This window comes from Squalius cephalus (assembly GCF_949319135.1).
Source record: "Squalius cephalus genome assembly, chromosome: 14".
NCBI lineage: Eukaryota > Metazoa > Chordata > Actinopteri > Cypriniformes > Leuciscidae > Squalius > Squalius cephalus.
Window position 1 is genome coordinate 22,373,785 of NC_137135.1, and position 12,571 is coordinate 22,386,355.

Consider the following 12,571-nt stretch of genomic DNA (forward strand, 5'->3'; position numbering starts at 1 on the left):
AGTGCATGGTTATAATGCTCATCTCATGTAATCACTAATTTATAAAATATGAATCACTAGAAAATTTATCTAAACAGCTCTTTTAAATCATTTCTAATACAGAAATTCCAGCCAATTGTTATGGATGTTTATCTGCAGTCTAGAAATGACTCTATTTGCGTTGCAATGAGTACTTGAGTTTTTACTGGCCCCATTACTTTAAATACTGGCTTATGATCTGCTGACACTTTGAAAGATACATCAACATGTCCTGGCCAAAATGCTGACAGATTTACTTTCTACAGGCAGTTTTAAGTTCTAAAATTGTGAAGGTCGACTTTCTTAGTTAGAATCCAAGAATAGCATTTAGTATGCCACTGGGGTGCAGTTGCTACTGAAAGTGTCTTAGGACACATTCTGTGTGAACAGCCCCTAACTCTACCCCCCATCATGCATGTCTTCTGACAATAACAATTTGTCTGATGTGTTGATACTGCTACGCCATGTTTAACATTCTTGCCTTGAGTGCCCACATATATAGTGATCTATTTCAAGAATAGCATCACTGCACAGGCACAAAACACCAAATGTAGACTATAATATTTAACACTAAATATAATAGGCTTTCTGTGCTCTATAATCACACAAGGCATTTAAGACAGTCAAACACATCTGATTCAACTCATCAGCTCAATGGCGGAGACTCCAATACATCACATGGATGGATCAGATAAGGAAGACATCCAAAATGTTGCCTTTAGGCATTAATTGTTAAAAAAGCTGTTAAAAATCTTCTTTTGTCAATTACAAAATCTACTTGTAAATGAATAATAGTATATTTTCAGACGATTTAATTAACATGTAATGATATAATCAAATATTATATATATACACACACACACACACATATATATACACTGCATATAAAATATTTGATGGTGATATATGATATATTTAATAATAATATCTAATTTAATGATAGCAAATAAAATATCTAATATACAGTGACGCTATATATTAGACATTTTATATTTATTATATATACACTACTGTTCAAAAGTTTTAGATCGGTAAGATTTTTTTAAATATTTTTTTTAATAAGTCTCTTATGCTCGCCAATGCTGCATTTGTTTGATACAGCAAAAATAGTAATATTGTGAAATATTTTAGACAATGTAAAATATGTTTTATATTTGTAAATGTAATTTATTCCTGTGATGTCAAAGCTGAATTTTCAGCATCATTACTCCAGTCTTCAGTATCACATGATCCTTCAAAAATCATTGATACTGGTTTGATGCTCAAGAAACATTTATTATTATTATTATCAATGTAAACAGTTGTGTAAAAAAATCTGCTCTTATTAAAATATTGAATATTATTAAATTATATATAAATTGTATACATAATTTATGTTATTTAATAAATTCTAGAATTTAATTATACCAAATTAAATGTATTGATATAACTTTATCAGGAATTAACAGAAAAAAAAAAAAATGATCTCCAATGTGATTGCCACATGTCATGGAGTCTATGCCGGCACAAATACAGCCACACCCTGGTCCCTGATGATGCTGCTTTTCTGGGAAGGTGGTGGGAGAGAGACGTTGGCTCTCGCCGCCAAGTGTGTGTGTTGTTCGTATGTGCATGTGTTAATGTGTGATGCACAGGCAATGAGAATGGGGTGTGTTTTAGAGGGGAAAACCAAAAGTTAATGAGCGATACTTTAACACCCAATCCCCTTCTGGCTAATCATGTTCATGTCTGGATTAAACACATGAATCCGAACCCCCCTCTTCTAACTCTCAAATACATGCATCCTCCTTATTTTGCACTGCAGGCCCAGATGAAAAAAACACACAACAGATGGCTAAGATGGCCTCTACAAGGGCATCTAGCCGTCTACATGCAGTTAGTTGGCACTGGAAAGCATCACACAAAATGTGTTCCAGTGTGCGTTTATTCTGAAATGCTTGCAGTGAGCGCCACCATCTCCCGCACGATTGTAGCTCTAGCTGACTTGTTACCATAGAAACCTACTTTAGATATCGCCTGTTCAAGAGGCAGCGCATACACACATACATGTATGCACAGAGAGCACAGAACATCATGCTTAATGTGTAAGTTAATGCAAAATAAACCTTGACAGGGCTCTCCTTTGCTTCCCGTCAGGGTCTAGTATCACCCTGAAGGGGTTTATTGTATGATGACGCCTGAATTAATATACACAGCTAAATAAATAAATAAAGTCATATAGTTCATGATCTTACTTGCAGATTATCATAAGGATTTAGCTACAAGTCCATTAAACCAGAAAAAAATAAAAAAAATAAACTGCTACAGTATTAATAATCCAATCCAAGAAATAGTACCATTCAAAAGTATGGGGTCATAAAGATTTTATTTTTTAAATGAAATAAAATTTAAAGAAATAATACTTTTATTTGGCAAGGATGCATTAAATTGATCAAAAGTGACAGTAAAGACTTACATTGTTACAAAAAAAAAAAGAAAAAATCTAAATAAATGCTGTTCTTTTGAACTCTTTGTTCATCGAATAATCCTGAAAAAATGAATCAAGGTTTCCACAAAAATATTAAGCAACACAACTGTTAGTAATTAATAATAAGAATATTAAGAATAATTAATAATAAGAAATGTTTCTTGAGCAGCAAATCAGCATAATAGAACGATTTCTGAAGGATCATGTGACGCTGAAGTGCTGAAAATTCAGCTTTGACATCACAGGAATAAATTACATTTTTAAATATTTCTATGATAGAGATCAGTTATTTTAGATTTTAATCGTATTTTACGATATTACTGTATTTTCCATGAAATGCAGCTTTAGTGAGCATAAGAGACTTTCTATTTTAAGTTTAACTGGAGACTCCTAAGCTTCTAGCCATCCTTTAAAGGGTTTAGCTAACTATAAAATTAATACAGATGTTCTCAGAAGTCATTTTTAAAACAATACGTAGACACATAGAGTGGTGCGGGGACAATGTATTTGTTGGCCAAAACCCAGAAATGAATTTATATTTTAGCACTTCCGGTTCCATTGACCTGAAGTCAATGTGTTTTTGAACGGGTTTTTAGTTAAATGATTGAAATAAGGACTGTGGTGAACAAGCTCAAGATATTTCCATGTCTTGTAAATGTCTTGTTTTTTCAGTGTCTAAATGGGACTACAGAGGTTGTCGAGAACATGTATAACGTCTTCAGGCGAACAAGTAAACTCATCTACACACAAGTCCGCTTTCACAGCCTCGTTGTGCTTATAATAGCGCTCTTGCAAACTATAATAACTCAAACTTTAAGGAAAATAGTTTTTTTAACAAAGACTGAAAGAGTTGTCGGAAGCTTAGTGATGGTGACGTTGAAATCATGCAAATGTGGTGTAGTTCTCCACTCTGTTGAGTCACATGATGGCACAAATGACAAGAGAGACAGCGTGATATGTGAGATATGAAAGTAGCACCGGCACAATGAAAGTTGCCTTTATTAAACAAAAAGATTGAATTCTGCAGTGTACTAATTAGAATGAAGCATTCGAAAGAGCTGTTTAACATGTATAGACGTAATGCATATATGCAAATGGCGCTGGTTTATTTTCCTAGAGGAATAATTCAACCAGATTTAAACATTTTGTCGTCATTTATTCACCCTCATGTTGTTCCAGCACTGACTTTATTTCTTCTGTGGAACATAAAAGATATTGTAACATTGGACTCCATTAAAACACAGTGAAACATGTTTCATAGAAGAAAGAAAGTCATACAGGTTTAGAATGACATCAGAGTGCGAAAATTACAACAGAAATGATAGGTCACTAAAACAAATCATAATTTAATAGATTAATGGGGTTTTTTTCCTACTTTAATTTCCTGTTATTGTTGACCATCAATGAGAGCGGAGACTGATTTTAATAACATTAAATGACTGCATTCAGGGTCATACCATTCACATCTCATGACATTTTATTCTGCACAAAGCCTATTATTTGGTTTTTAAATGCCCATACCAGACATAAAACAACATGGGGAGGAGGGTGAGAAAAACAGAGTGAGCGTGAGAGAGACGAGGCGGTCTAAAAAGTTCATTTCTGGGCACATTCATGAAAAGCAGTATGCTCGCCTCAGATATCCATGGCAACCTTATGCTATGAATTGAGTCTGAAAGATGCATGGTAACACGACAGATACACTCTTTATGTTTGACAGCGGTAGCGACCGTGTGAGAGTGAAAGAGACTGTGTGACACTGTGTTTGTGTGTGTACAAGGGGGAGAGAAGCAGAGGGGGTAAACAGGCACCCGGGCAACTTGCCTAAAACCTGCCTGTCTCACGGTGGGTTTGCTAAATGAAGGTCTAATTTGCAGTGGGCCTTGGGTGAAGCGGGGAAGAGAACATGTTGCGGCTTTCAAAGAAAACAGAGCCCTCTCAATACAGAGATAACAGAGATGCAACAACAGGCCTGAGAGCTGCTGGGGTTAAACAATAAATGCTGAATTTATGCTTTTCCAAAAAGACAATCAAACCTCATGCTTGTTTAATTGCCATTTTATGATACTAGCTCCAGGCAGTGTGCTCAAATGATGTTACAAACCTATACGATTTATTTTTCTTCTATGGAACACCAAAGAAGATTTCAAGGAAAATGGCCAGAGTGCTCTTTTTCATAGAGCAAGAGAATACCCAACTCTTCAAAGCTCCAAAGATAAAAACCATCATAGAAAAAAAGTTCAAACCACTTATGTGCTATATTATTGTTTCCTGTTGCTCACTGTTATTACTCATGGAGAATAAACATAGAAACATTACATAAGGAGAAAGAGGAAAATAATTGTTCATAAACTTTGTTGGTTCAAATATCATGATATATTGGGTCTGAATTAGCAAAAGCATGAATAAGATCTATGGATGAAAACAGACTGAGTGAATAATTTCAATTCCACTCTGTTCCTCTTAATTTGGCTTTATAAGACCATATGAAAAATGTGTGCAGACTTTTATGGCCCTTTCTGGAGCAGCTGGGGTTACCAATCTCAGATAATCTGATATACTAATATTTTATATATATATATATATATATATATATATATATATATATATATATATATATATATGAAGAGTTCAGATGCAAAAGCCTCTAAATGCCATCTGAAATTTTCTTATAGAATGATCATTTTTATCAAGCTCGTATATTTAAATTCAATAATTTCACTTTAATGGCAATGAAGATTACCTATTAATTGTCATTTAAGTGAAATTACTGAATTTAAATATACAAGCTTGATAAAAATGATCATTCTAGAAGAAATTTCAGATGGCATTTAGAGGCTTTTGCATCTGAACTCTTCTGAATTATATATATATATATATATTTTTTTTTTTTACATATTGTACTCTTGCCTTCTACAGAAGAAAATATATATATATTTATGTATCAATGAAATAAAAATAAAAATAAAAAGTTTTGGTTGAACTATTCCTTTACTGAAACTTTATGAGTAAATCACAATGGATTTGTTGACCTGTATGGTGAAGCTATTCCAATGTAGAAAATTCTAATCCAATGCCAAACTGAACAAGCCTTTAGAACCTGATAAACAAAACAATTTTGTTTTGATGTGTTCTGTTCAAGCATTGACAACAAAAGCAGCATCCATACTGATGTGTATGCTTGTTAGACTTTTTTTATTGTGGGAATGAATCTTGTGCTCAGATATCTAGGGCCTCATTTTGAATGTGCTTTGAAGACCTTCGTTGGACATCTACCTTAAACAGTCTCATTATTTGCCTCCAATATCCGCAAAGCATTTGCTTCTGAATCCAGACGCCACTGAACCTGCACAAAAACACAAACATTCCCTTAATACAATACAGATAAATACAACAACAACAAAAAAACTCTGCTGCCCAACACTGGTCTCAAATGTTTAGTATTATTTATGCACTATTATAGTATTTATTAATTAGCTTTTATCTTTTCGTTGTGTGCTTTTATCATGTTTATAAGTGTTTTTTTATTTTTTATATATTTCTAGCTTTAATTTATTTTAATGTTTTAGTAGTTTTAGCAATTTAACTTAAACATTTTATTTCAGTAGTAACATTTCTATTTCATTTCTCATCTAATATTAATGTTTTATTTCAGCTAATGAAAACAAATTGTAATAGTTTTAGTTCACAATAGCAACACTGTTGGGCAGTAGTGTTGCTACCACCAGTAATCAATTATTTGTAGATTAGTCTAATGACATTTCTCCACAGAAATGTTTTAAACCATTAGAGACTAACTGTTCAACAGAGAAGTTATTTTATTTAAGTAGTGCGATAACATTGACACTCTCTACAACAACAAATTTTCTCACACAATATTTCAGCAGTCATTCCTGTATTTTGAAACTGCCTGTTTTAAAGCATAACTAGTGCAAATGAATGACTCTTTTGAGTCCTTTCATTTCAAACAGTTAAGCAAAATGGTCTGAAATATTATGGTCAAAAGTAGTATGTCCGAATTCACAGTACTCATAAAAGAGTAGAAACCCTCTACAATGCAAGTAATTCACTTGAATATGCGACAACATTTTAGGCGACTAAATAAGGTTTATCACCAGCCCTTGGCTAATGAATTGTTAGACTTCACTCGCCAGTGTTTGAGTTAGAAGTATCACTCGCCTTCACTCTGACTGAGCACTTGAGACTTGTGCAATTCAACTCAATGGATGTGCACTTTATGCAGTGTACAGTATTTGATGCACCTTAAACTGAAATGTGAAGGCATCAGACCTTAGCGTGTTTTATATTGTTATCAGTAGTAGAATTAGTAATATAATTTTATCAGTTAATTGTTCTTTTTTTTTTTTTTTACAGAAACACTGAATGACCAACATCTCAAGCATCACCAGCCCTAAGTTCTGTTAAAATGACAAATATGCATTTTCATTCACACATGGTTACTTCCGGTGAGATTCTGAAGTGTGCACACGATGGACACTTTACTAATCCATGAGGCCACAGCAGAGGATTTGTGAATGGCAGTGAAGCGACACAACTGACACTAGTAGATCACATGATAATGACAACATTATATTCATACAACACACATTCATACTATTTAGAACATACCTTTTTAGAAGTTGTGAAGTAATTACTTGTTTAAAATGAGTACCTACTCAAGATAGTATGCAATTTCGGATGCAGCAAATGGTTCCTCAAATCTTGCCCTGGAGGGCCAATGCCCTGCAGAGTTTAGCTCCAAACCTGATCAAACACACCCGAGCAAACTAATCAAGGTCTTCAGGATCACAGGCTGTGTCCAAAATCACCCCCCCTACCCTTAAATAGGGAAGTCTGCTGCGGAGCTCGCTTCAGTGTAGGCTCTGACAAAGTGCGAGGGCGCATCTCGACCGCAAAGGGGGTCTGAAGGCAACCTTTCTGAAACCTAAAATGAGAAATGGACATCCTACGGTCTCATGGACTAAACAGACACCCGTGCATGGCAGCCATTGTCCACAAGACCGTAAGTGCATAAGTGTGCCATTTGGGACAGGGCCATACACTCAACGGCTAGAGAATGCCCATAATGCACTGTGTAAGGGTCATGCCGAATGAATTCCTGTGTCTGACCTGAAGATGGCACCCACAGCTGAATCATCCATTCATCCATTTTCCAAACCGCTGGTCCAATGTGGCTACAGTGTGATATCATACAGGTATAATTTTCTTTTTACTTGATTATTAAATTGTTTGATTAAGGTAACTTATACATGCTAGTTTCCATGAAAGAGTTCCAGTTTGCCAGTTTGCTTAGTTTCAAATGATTATTTGTTTTTCATTCACTCAATAATGTAGGGAATAGTGAATGAGGGTATAGGGGGCGATTGCAGACACAGCCATAGGTAGGTGAGTTTTCAGAGTTTGAGCTAAACTCTGTAGGGCAGTGGCCCTTCAGGACTGGATTTGAGGAACCCTGATTAAGGCTTTTGGCTTACGTATATCTCATCCTTCTGTTGGGAATGCAGGGCCAGGCACTTAACAAGCTGCTTGACTGGTGTTCATCAGCAGGTTTGGCTCGCTCTTGTGGGCTAACAGTGGAGACAATCTGACAGCCTGTTCTCCAAGAGTGGGCTTAACGTCGAATCGTTCTATCAAGAAGTACACAGAAAATTCAATGTACTGTTTACTGAAAATACGACATGAACTATACAATAACACATCCTTTCACATGACACACATCTTGAGGCAAACAGAAATGAGTCAATGAGTGTTACTCACTTGGGTCTTGGGTTCTCTCCTCTTTTCTCTGTTCTATGTGCCGGTGTATGATTGCAAGGACCTTGCACTGGTTGGTGAAAATATTTGGTTCAGCTATAACCTCACTGAGTCTCAAGTTGCTCTTAATGGCCACTGAGGCTGTGGAACGAGCCACCATGGGCAACTGGTCTTGATAAGCCTTGTCTGTGAAGCCTTGCTCCACCTTCTGGATGGTTTGGATCCTGCAGGAAGCATAAAACAACCCAAATGAAGACAAGGTGTGACATTAATTAGTCCTTAGCCTTTGAAGCATATGTGACTCATTACGAAATCATGGCTGCAAGCCAATTTGCATATTTATATTACACACTTAAAGCATTAGTTTTTATCCATCGGAAATGGATTATATCATGAGAAGTGGGCTTTATATACCAGAATAGAGAAAAACAAAATGTGAGTTTTCAACAACAATGGCAAAAATGCTATTTGGTTATAATTTGGTTTATATAATCTGATGAGAAAGTAAAAAGGAAAGCTCACCTTCTGTTGGTCAGAATGCTGTAAATCTCCTGCACAAGAAGCTCTGCAGCTCCAGGTTTACAGTGGATTGTGCCATCTATGATCTCCTTCATCAGACTGATGTTTTGCTTCACAATAAACTTTTAAACAACCAAAGAGGCAAGATCTTTATTAAACTGGAATATTTTAAGAAGAAAAAAGGCCAAAGCATAATAGACATATCAAAGAACATTAATACAAATTAAATTAACAATTATTTTCATGTCATTTGGTGATCATTTCTGCAGGGTATCAAACTCACTTTCTCAATCTGGGACCAGTTTGATTGTTTGGTAGCCAAGGAAGTTCCATTGTCATAGGAGTGCATATGAAAATCCTCTGGGAAATACCAGGAAAATATTTCCGCCACTAGGTATCCGTTGGAAAAGTCTCTTTGGTCAAAAAAGAGAGCAAGGCACGTGTATAGCACATTTCATCTTTAATGGTAATTCATATTTGTTTATTTTTCATTCAAATTTGTCCTTTCATTAAACCAAGTGTTTCATTAGTTCAAAACGTAGCCGGAAGTTGACTAAACAGCGAAATAGAACTGAAATGATGAGTTATACGTTACTTGATTAGAAATCTAAACTAACAAGCGATATGCCATATTTAAGATTTTATGTTCAAATACATTGAGATCCACTAAATTGTTAAAGCTTGTGCGACTGCAGAGACGCTGTTATCTTCTCAAACGTAACTCACCTGCGGACGTTTTTTGGAAAAAACGATAAATCAAGACTTTGCAGCCATTTCAAAACCTCTCGTGGTATACCAGCCTTCTTAGGCGACTGTGAATAGGCCATTTCTAAGGGTAACGACAGAAACGATTCGTTTGTTTGGCGAAGAGAGTTGCATGGAAACAAGCCCGGGGACACGCGCTGAAGTTGATGTGCTGCCACCTGCTGGCAGATCATATGATTGATCTGTACAGACCTTATTCACAGCAGCGCCATCTTTGGTTTTTAACGGAAATGAGAGCCAGGCATAGACAGTAAAAGAAGGGAGCCAGGCAGCCAGGCTGTCAGGGATAGACTGCTGCGTCTCAGTTCGCCTACTTATACTACGCCCTAAAAGTATGTAATCTTTTTGTGAAGAAAAAGTACATACCTTTGAGAGTGTAGCAGAAGACATGCTTTGGGACATACTATCTTCATACAATTCAGTCTTTAACGGTTTCTCTCTGTCGCTTATTTGTTACACGCATCCTATCACGTTAACTGACCTGTCAATCATCTTGTCAAAGATAGAATCCTCCACATTTCATTTCATTTCATTTTCTACTGTATCGAAGAGAAATGCAGCACGTTGATCTGCAGTCACGGGTCTTTCATGCGGAGACTCTCCTCATTTTCATAAGATGCATTTAAAAGTTCATGTCCAAACGGATCTTTACAAAAGTTAATGTTGTTGTTGCTGATGAAATATAACTCGGTCCCGGATAACATTACATAAATATTTTTATATCAGCTTAAATGTTGATTATTAGTCACTCAGGCAAACCCCTTTATCAAAACCTGCCTTCCTCAGCTATCAAACACAACCTACAACTTTCATTTCTAATGTGATTAATGTAGCCGCTTGCACTGTTTATAGTTTGTCATTTGATTTTTTCCGCTATCTCATTCGTTTCTTTGCTCCTCTGGATTTGTGGATGTTTCCCCGGTTACCGACCTCTATCGGCCGGGCTTTCGGCTAACTTACTGTCTGCCATAGCCTATACAGACCCGGTTTTGTTCATTAAATGTTCTGATCTGCCTTTGCTTTTTATGTTTTATTTATTATACTTAAAATAAATTTGTATATTCGTTTATTTCGTTTTTTTTCTTTTTTCACAAATGCCTATTACTTTTGGAAGTGCAATTTGATATGCAGTTTTAATAAAGTTGAATTAACGAAACCTTCTGTCATTTTTACTCTTCAAAGTGTACACTTGCAGGTGTTGATAGCCCCATTAAATAATAATATAGATAAACAATAAACTATAAAAAGTATATAATTACATAACAAAATGCTAAATGGGGGATATAACAGCATTGAAAAAATGCTTCTGATTGGTAGCACTGATACAACAAGTTGCCAGCTCAGGGTGCTGACCCACCAAAGACTGTCCGATTAGAGACCAAACGAAGATGCACTTTTCTGGGAATAACCCATTTATTGTCACCACTCAACAGACTGGCTTGTATGGTTGTGTTTGTGTGGTTTTCTATAAAATAAACAGTAAAATAAACATGAATATACATAATAATAAAAATGATAAATTACAACAATTAAACATGAGCAATAATGTAGTATTATAGATATTTTAACATCAATAATTAAACATGCACATTATTATAAAAACAAACTGAAAGCAAATGTAAGATAGGCTGTAACTCCTATATTATATTCAACACAGATGTAATCTGACACCTTATTATGCTGTGAAGATGGTATAGCGCTGCTCTGACTGGATTATGAGTGCGCATGCGCGCAGCGAATTTTCCACAACTCCCATTAAATATAGAAAATATACAGCAAACTCTGCTTCAAACAATAACATAACATGTAATAATAAAAGAAGTATAACTCTAGTCCGGATAATAATAAAGTTATGTATACAAACATACGAGCTAGAGTGGCATGAATACACGAGGGGAAACACACACACACATCTATGATATAACGTTACATCACGGGCACAATAACTTGTTTCCCAGAGCGAATGCAGCACTCATCCAGTGTATAATCAAGGATTACAAACTTACTTTTGCATTCACGCACAACACTTCGTCCGAAATGCGGTATGTAAACAGTTTATACCGCTGTAACTTCAGCGTCAATCTCCGAGTCCCGCTGCATTGTAATACTGTCTCTGTGAGGGCGGGGGAGGTCACATGCTCAAGGTTTCTGGACGCTGATTGGCTCAGGTAAGGTGCCGTGTGTGCCTCAAATACAGAGGGAGAAATTATAAAGAGAGGTTAGGTTTGACGGCAAACTATAGCCTTTTTTACAGCCGCCCCCAGATTTCCGTAAGGAAATATGTACACATTCAAAAGGCTTTTTAATCTACTGTCAGTTACAATTACTTTAATCAGGAATAACAGGTAATTGTATAAGTCGTGCAACTGGTCGAGTGTATGTTTTTTCTCCCACCTGAACCTTGGCTGTCCTCACTCTGGTGTCAGCTCCAGGGAATACTTCTGACACCTTCCCCACAGGCCAGAGAGCTCTGGGTAGTTGAGGGTCGATAATCAACACTGTAGTGCCAACCTGGATGTCTGGAGTGTCCTTTCGCCACTTTTGGCGGTTCTGAAGACCCGGGAGGTAGAATTTGAGGTAATGTCTCCAGAATTGGTCCGCAAGGATCTGGCTGTGACGCCATCGCCGTCGGCTGATCAGCTCAGACTGGGGATATACTGTCAAGGGGAGTGAAGCATCTGGCCGCCCCATTAGGAGACAATTTGGGGTAATGGGGTCAGGATCAGAAACATCAGATGATGTATATCCCAGTGGTTTGGAGTTCAAGATTCCTTCAATTTCCACCAACACAGTTTGAAGGACCTCAAAAGTCACTGATTGAGTTCCTAGAGTCACCATCAGTGCATTTTTCAAGGAGCGAATTTCTCGCTCCCAACAACCTCCAAAGTGGGGTGAGCTAGGAGGGTTGAAATGGAATTCAATTTGTTGTTTAGCCAGATGTCTCTGCAGATCTGGAGCAAGAGCTGTAAAAGCTTCCTTTAGCTCCCTTTCACCTCCTCTGAAGTTTGTGCCTTGATCTGACAAGAG

The 12,571-nt window shown here is 36.5% G+C and overlaps 1 protein-coding gene across 1 annotated transcript; it reads right to left on the reverse strand.

The window, feature by feature from the left end:
* Nucleotides 1-5,614: 5,614 nt before the first annotated feature.
* On the reverse strand, nt 5,615-9,694 carry spata4 (spermatogenesis associated 4). Its single transcript, XM_079893521.1, has 6 exons — nt 9,506-9,694; nt 9,063-9,192; nt 8,783-8,901; nt 8,264-8,484; nt 7,981-8,133; nt 5,615-5,831 (listed from the first exon to the last, which is right to left on the reverse strand). Exons 1-5 carry the CDS (start codon nt 9,604-9,606, stop codon nt 8,021-8,023), a joined length of 684 nt encoding a protein of 227 aa, XP_079749647.1. The 5' UTR covers nt 9,607-9,694; the 3' UTR covers nt 5,615-5,831; nt 7,981-8,020.
* Between the last annotated feature and the right edge of the window lie 2,877 nt (nt 9,695-12,571).